Genomic DNA, 6,957 nt, shown 5'->3' on the forward strand with positions numbered 1-6,957 from the left:
AGAAAAGGCATGATGAAGATGGGATTTCGTTGATTCCTGAGGACAAGTGGTGCGGCACAGGTGATGCGGGCAGTGAGATCAGCAACTTAGGGTTATTGTGGAATGAACAATAACTTCGTCGTCAACGCGGCTAAACTAGAGCAGCATCATCGTCAAGGTTGAAGACAGCGAGCTCAGCACGGCAAGGCTTGTGGCTCGTCGACAAGTTGTCACGGATGATGAGAGCGTGGGGGCAGTGACGACGTGGGTCTCGGACAAAACTTGGCCAAGAGAACTCGCGTTCTTACCTCTCTCTTTTCTCACGTATATCCCTACATGTGGCCGTGTGTATCAATATGTGTGACCTCCTCCAAACCCTACGAATCTAATCTATTTATAGGCCACAAGTTAGGGTTTTAATTTTTCCAAATCCGTATCCACGAAAATTCCTTTTTCCAAATGTAATATTTGATTTTGATACGATTTAGGATTGCAAGAGGATTCTTTTAAAATTTGAAATCTCGCAAAAATAAATCCGTAAAATCTTTCCAAGGACACGGGCTTGGGCCGATTTACTTCTTTCGTGGGTTTAGTCCAATTCACCAAATTAAAGTCCTGAACCATTAATTTGAACCAATTTTTCACTGGCCCAACGTAAATGCAAATAAAAAATAAATGCGCCTAAAACTATATACTATGCGATTAACTATTTTTTCAGGGATAAAATTAATTCCTAATTTTTAATACGATAAATGACTAAACGGGTTGCCAAAATTTAGGTGTCAACATAAGTTATCTCCTTAAATTCAGAAATCGCCATTTGTAACTATTAATTATAGACTTTAAATAGTCACATCATACTTTGTAAAAACTCCCCAATCGATCATAGAATTCAACTTTCTTTTGCAAATTTGTATTTATTTTTACTTTTTTGCAATTTAAATGGCTAGTCACAATTGCCTCCTATTTTCATATCTTTAAATTTCTTGTCATTTTCTTTCCCATTAAAAATAAGCAAAGGACCCTTCATATTTTTTGTTGATTCACCCATCGACCCACATATATTCAAAACGTATTTCATTGACGATTCAATTTCGATGATACAAGTAGCAAGTAAATGAATTTGTGAAAGTTTGTATTTATTTCAAATGAAATCGGGAAAATTGTCCAAAAAATTCTTAATTATTGTATAATAGCCAATTCAATCCTAAAAATTGCAGTTTTGCCAACTTAGTCCTAAACCTTTTGATAACTTTCCAAAGTAGTCATTTTGACCAATTTTGACCAAAAATAATTGACATAAATGATTTTTGAAATTTTTAATAAATTTTCTCAATTTTTGTTCCTTTATTTTTTATTTTTTAATTCCTATTTCCCCTCACTGGTTGCCAGGGCCTTGGCAACTAGCTAGAGGCAGGGGCTACAATGCCCTTACTGTCCCTTGTCTGTGGCTAACGAATTCCATTGACCATCATTGAGGCCTTAATGATCGGAGGAGGGAAATAGGAAAAAAGAAAAAAGAAAGAAAAGAAAAAGAAAAAGAAATCGTAGAATTTCTTTAAAAAATAGTATTGCAAAGATTGTCCAAGTTAGCGTCATTGCCAAGTGTGTCATGTAGGATGTTTGGCATCCATTTTAGCGATTTTCAGTCAAAATTGGTGAACATGATATATAGAAAAATTATTAAAAAGGTATATGCCTATATTATATATATAATCTTTGTTAGTTATTGATGTTCCTATGCATACGTTGCTTCATAAGAAACGGATATATAAGGAATGGGGATACTTCTTGAAGAAAAGTAGCAAGACTAGATCACTTGGAAATACGATCACTTACTTACTTTATTGCCCAATATTAGACAATTGGTATAGCTTCTAGATCCAAGATCCAAGGTGAGCCACGTTATCCATATTTAGTCGTATGCCACTTCGTATGGTTTGTTTGTCTTGCATTGCTATCCATTATTAAAGAGCAGAAAAAGCGGCATGTGTTTCCAAATAACCAAACACGAACTACACTGCAATCACATGCTAAAACATGGTTGGGATGATATAAAATATATTCAATTGCATGAATTATTGCGTAAGTTTTGTCAAGCCCCCTCTGGTCGTTGAAACTTTCCATCAATAGACTTGTATACATGAACACAGCTACTTGGATTTCATCTCAATAAACCACCACTAAACGCCTCTTTGTACTCTCTCTTTCTCTCTCTCTCTCTCTGTCTCTCTCCCTCCCTCTCAAGTGGCTCAAAGAGATAGGAGAGTGGAGAGAATGGGGAAGAACCCTAAAGAACACAACTCTTGTCTTCTACTTTTTTCTCTACTTCTCTCGACGTCTATTGTTCAAATCCATGGAAAGAAGCAAGGAGAAATTCTAGGTTCTCTCCACAAAGCAAAGTTCCAGAATATTGGGGTCGACAAGAGGCATTTTCATGCGATTGATGGCCATGGATTAAAGGAAGAACCCAATTCTAGGCTGCATTCTCAAAAGGGACTGAAAGGGAAAGACAAGATCTGGAGATTGCCTGGACAACCGCCAGTTGAGTTCAATCACTATGGTGGTTATGTCACAGTTGATAAATTGGCGGGTCGAGCATTTTTCTACTACTTTGTCGAAGCGCTGCGTGATAAAGATTCTCTTCCTCTTCTTCTATGGCTTAATGGAGGTATTATGTGTTCTTGGCCCTCGCATTTGCAATATCTCTAATGCATTGCCAAGTTTAAGAAATAACGTCAAGTTCGCTTCACTCTCAGTAAAGTATATATCGTCCATTATTTAAGCATCTCTATGAAAATATCTCCCTCCCCGCAAGGTCAACGTATCTAATATTGGCCAACGAAGCAAAAGATCTTAACTCTATATTTTATCTTTCATATCTATCTTGGAAGAATGCCTTCTTCATAGTCAACATATCTTTATAGGGATATATATGAGTCATGACATATCATGTGCCATCTTCTCGGGATGGTTGCACGATGTCTGCTATATTAAGATCGGGAATTTCATGCTCTAATCTCAGGTCCCGGTTGCTCATCCCTTGCCTATGGAGCGATGCAAGAACTCGGGCCATTTCGAGTCCACAGTGATGGCAAAACTCTTTATCGAAACAAATTTGCGTGGAATATTGGTATTGCACAACGATCATATATTGTCTGATTCAAGTAACTACCAAATATTTGACTTACTATTACCATTGTTATCATGTGGCAGCTGCGAATGTGTTATTTCTAGAATCTCCGGCCGGTGTCGGTTTCTCGTATTCAAACACTACGTCCGATTATAGCACCAATGGAGATCGGAAAACGGCAGAAGATAACTATGTGTTTATTCTAAATTGGCTTGAGAGATTTCCCGAATACAAGAACAGGGATCTTTATCTATCTGGTGAGAGCTACGCGGGTCATTATGTACCTCAGCTTGCTCACGACATCCTCCACCACAACAAGGAGGCAAACCGGACCGTTATTAATCTCAAAGGCATTATTGTAAGATCTCTCTCCCCCTCTAAGAAAATTATCCCATGTTACACAATTATATCACACAACACATTGTCATTCTGAGTTCATAAAATTGTCGAATTTAAATGAGAATTTTTTCTCAATTTTGTATAGAACGCCAAATCACTTTATGCGAGAAGTACTTTGCTTGAAAAGTTTGACATTGTCATATAACAATATGTGAAGGACCGTGTAATTGACAGGAGAAAGGAAATGCAAATATTCTACATCCATTCGCTTAAAGAAATGCACATGATCCTCGTCCACTAGCTTTTGACGCATTCATGTCTTATCATTTGAACATAGAAGGTAGGTTACACAATCGGAAAGCTTTGGTGCTGACGAAAATATCTTTCAATAGTGCTAGATATACACTAAAATTGGTTCAGGAAGTCCGTTTATTAAGTGATGGCAGCAAATTATAAGTTGGCCCTATCAATAAATCAATAATGGTCTGTCACATCTTTTTAGCTGTCAGATTGAGTAAAACAAGAAAGACGCCTTTGGTTGTGGTCTCCATGATTGGAGTTGCTTGCCAATGATGCTCATTCATTGATCCATCTGCCGATGGTGGTCCGCTAATCAACAACCATGCGATATGAGAAGGGGCATGTTGATGTCAACTTCACAGAGAAAGATTGTGGTACCGATCGATGCTGCGAATTTGCTGTTATTGTTTAACTAGGTAGATGATAAATACGTCATGTGTATTAGTAGGTCTTGCTACAAAGATAAGACAAAGATGAAAGCGGCATCGATTGAATGTTGTCTGTCCATTTATCTAATATAGAGATAGGTGATTAATGGAATGGACCCTGATTTGTCCTCTCGGCCGCTTGGTCCATTGCCTCATGATCTTAATTATTAGTGTTGAATTATTGTCCGCCATCGCTTGACAATGAATCCTAAATTCTATTTATATTTATGTGGCACTTTTTATATTTATGTGATTTCTCTCTACCTATCAACTTAAATTTTTAGAATAGCCAGTCATATGATATGAGATTTTGTGAAATCACTACCAACGTTTTAAAAGTTTAAGTTATTAGATGAAAGTTAAGACATGGAAATATGCAATTGGGGAGGTAATATGGGAATGAAAAGATTTGAATTAAAGACCTTTTGATTTGATACCATGTAGTGTTTTGAGGGAAAATTGCTAATTATTTTAAAAGTTTAAGTTTTTAGATTGGACTTTCTAACATGGTATCAAAGTCAATGCTATCATTCTTGTGAATGTGCGTATACTCTCATTAGTCAAATTCCATGTGCCGTGGTAAAAAATTTACATGTTGCTCATAATTTAGCTTGCTTGTGAGAAGTTGTGTTGAAGTATTGTCTCACATCGCTTAACAATGAGTCCTAACTGCTTTTTATATTTATGTTGTGCTTCTTATATTCATGTGGTATCCCCGTATCTATTAGCTTAAGTTTTTAGAATGGTTGGTAGTGGTTTCACAAAATTTATAATTAGTATACACATACTCAAAAAGAGTATGGATGTTACACAATAAAATAGAAAGAATAGATTGGATAGGATGCATGTGGACTTTAATTGACTGGTTATGGACTTTAATTGACTGGTTATGCAGATTGGAAACGCTGTGATCGACGACGAGGCGGATCTAAGAGGAATGTACGACTATTTAGTAACGCATGCGTTGATATCGGACGAAACATGGAGCAAGATTCAGAAGTACTGCAACTTCTCCGCAAATGCCAGCGCCCAGTCGAGCCGGTGCATTTCGGCGGCCGATGATGCGGACGACGATGTGTCGTCCCTCGACATGTACAACATCTACGCACCCTTGTGCTCTTCCTCCAATCTCACTTCGATCCCCAGGAAGGCGTCCGTGAGTTGCAGTTTGAAGTCTAATTGTTTTGATAGGCTTTATATATGAACAACGTTTGGGGGTAAACGCGCGCTATTCAATTATCACCTATGATCAAATTATTTATTACATAGTTCTTGCCCTTTTTTTTTTCGTTTTGGTTTTGCAGATGATGAAGTTCGACCCATGCAGCGAGGACTACGTTCATGCGTACATGAACAGAGCAGATGTGCAGGAGAAGCTTCATGCGAACGTGACCAAACTCAAGTTCGACTGGGAACCATGCAGCGACGTGATCCAGAAATGGGGAGACAGCCCTCACACCATCCTCCCTCTCCTCCACGAACTCCTCTCCCATGGACTTCGCGTCTGGGTCTTCAGGTGGAAAAATTTTGTTGTGCACAAATTTTCTTTTTCTCACATAAGAGGTAATGATAGGGAAATCGAAGTAATCATGGTGACATCGATTGAAATTGAGTATAGTATGTGGATTTGGGTGAATGCATCAATTTAGGTACATGGTACGTAGCTTTTGGATCGATACACTAATCAAATGATTCGGAAATGCAGTGGGGACACGGATGGGGTCGTGCCGGTGACTTCGACCAAGAAATCTCTTCATAAGATGGGCCTCCCGACAAAACGTCCATGGCGTCCATGGTACGTCGGGGGAGAGGTGGGTGGCTGACATTTCCCATCAACGATAGAGAAATCGATATCGATAAATACATTTCGTCTGAAGAATGCGTTGTTAATGTCATTTTATATATGGGATGCGTAGGTGGGGGGATATGTGCAAGTGTACGAGGGAGATCTGACGTTCGTGACGGTGCGAGGGGCGGGGCATCAAGTGCCAAGTTACCAGCCCAGGAGAGCCCTCTCTCTCGTCTCTCACTTCCTTTCTGGCTCTTCACTCCCATCTCAACAGCAATAGCATAGACCCAATTCATGAAGACGATCGATTGCTTTTACTTGTTCTATTGCCCTTTCTGTCGATTACCATTTGGGAATTTGACTCTTTGTCCTTCCAAGAAATTAATCGATTTGGATAGTTACGAATTCATTTTCCCCTTTCCCTTCTTTTGAAGATAGTTGGACTGGACGGGTGTGGTGTTAAACCTCTTTTTTTCCGCCGTACCCCGAGGGTTTCAAAGTGTACATTAGAGCTCACGTATCTATGTACAATATAATTAAGGTTCTTCCGCAGTAGACTTGTTGGAGCAACTGCGTGCTAATCTTGATCTGAAAAATTAAGAGGGATATCAATATTTTCCGTCGCGCAATAGGTAACTGGTGATTAGAGATCAGATTTTCCTAAGAAATTGATCTGGATTCCAAGTGTCCTTTCTCAAATAAAGTTAACCACTGAATTTACATACCTAGGTGGGAAAAATTGACCAAAAAGTCTTAAACCTATCACTTTTTTACCAATTCAATTTTAAACAATTTAATTGTACTAATTATCTTGAATCTTTTTATGTTTTGTCAATTGAGTCAATTCGGCCAATTTTGATTAGAAATTGTTGATGTGGATGCCAACCCTCATAAATGACATGATCGGTATTAACGTGGATAATTTTTAAGAATATTTTTTAGATTATTTAGTTACTTTCTTTCTCTCTTTCTTTTTCTTTTTTTTCCTT

General features: G+C 38.2%; 1 protein-coding gene across 2 annotated transcripts; it reads left to right on the forward strand.

Annotated features, from left to right (window-relative positions):
- Positions 1 to 2,168: 2,168 nt before the first annotated feature.
- Positions 2,169 to 6,449, forward strand: LOC104454591 (serine carboxypeptidase-like 40). 2 transcript variants are annotated; one of them, XM_018859604.2, is made up of 7 exons: positions 2,169 to 2,650; positions 3,005 to 3,112; positions 3,196 to 3,470; positions 5,075 to 5,335; positions 5,484 to 5,695; positions 5,885 to 5,974; positions 6,096 to 6,449. In XM_018859604.2, the coding sequence occupies exons 1-7, from the start codon at positions 2,257 to 2,259 to the stop codon at positions 6,130 to 6,132; spliced, it is 1,377 nt and encodes a 458-aa protein (XP_018715149.2). In that variant the 5' UTR covers positions 2,169 to 2,256; the 3' UTR covers positions 6,133 to 6,449. The 2 variants fall into 2 exon arrangements, with proteins under 2 accessions (XP_018715149.2, XP_010067796.2); XM_010069494.3 differs by having other exon boundaries at positions 5,885 to 5,990; positions 6,096 to 6,387.
- Positions 6,450 to 6,957: the final 508 nt, after the last annotated feature.

This window comes from Eucalyptus grandis, chromosome 7, assembly GCF_016545825.1.
Source record: "Eucalyptus grandis isolate ANBG69807.140 chromosome 7, ASM1654582v1, whole genome shotgun sequence".
Lineage (NCBI taxonomy): Eukaryota > Viridiplantae > Streptophyta > Magnoliopsida > Myrtales > Myrtaceae > Eucalyptus > Eucalyptus grandis.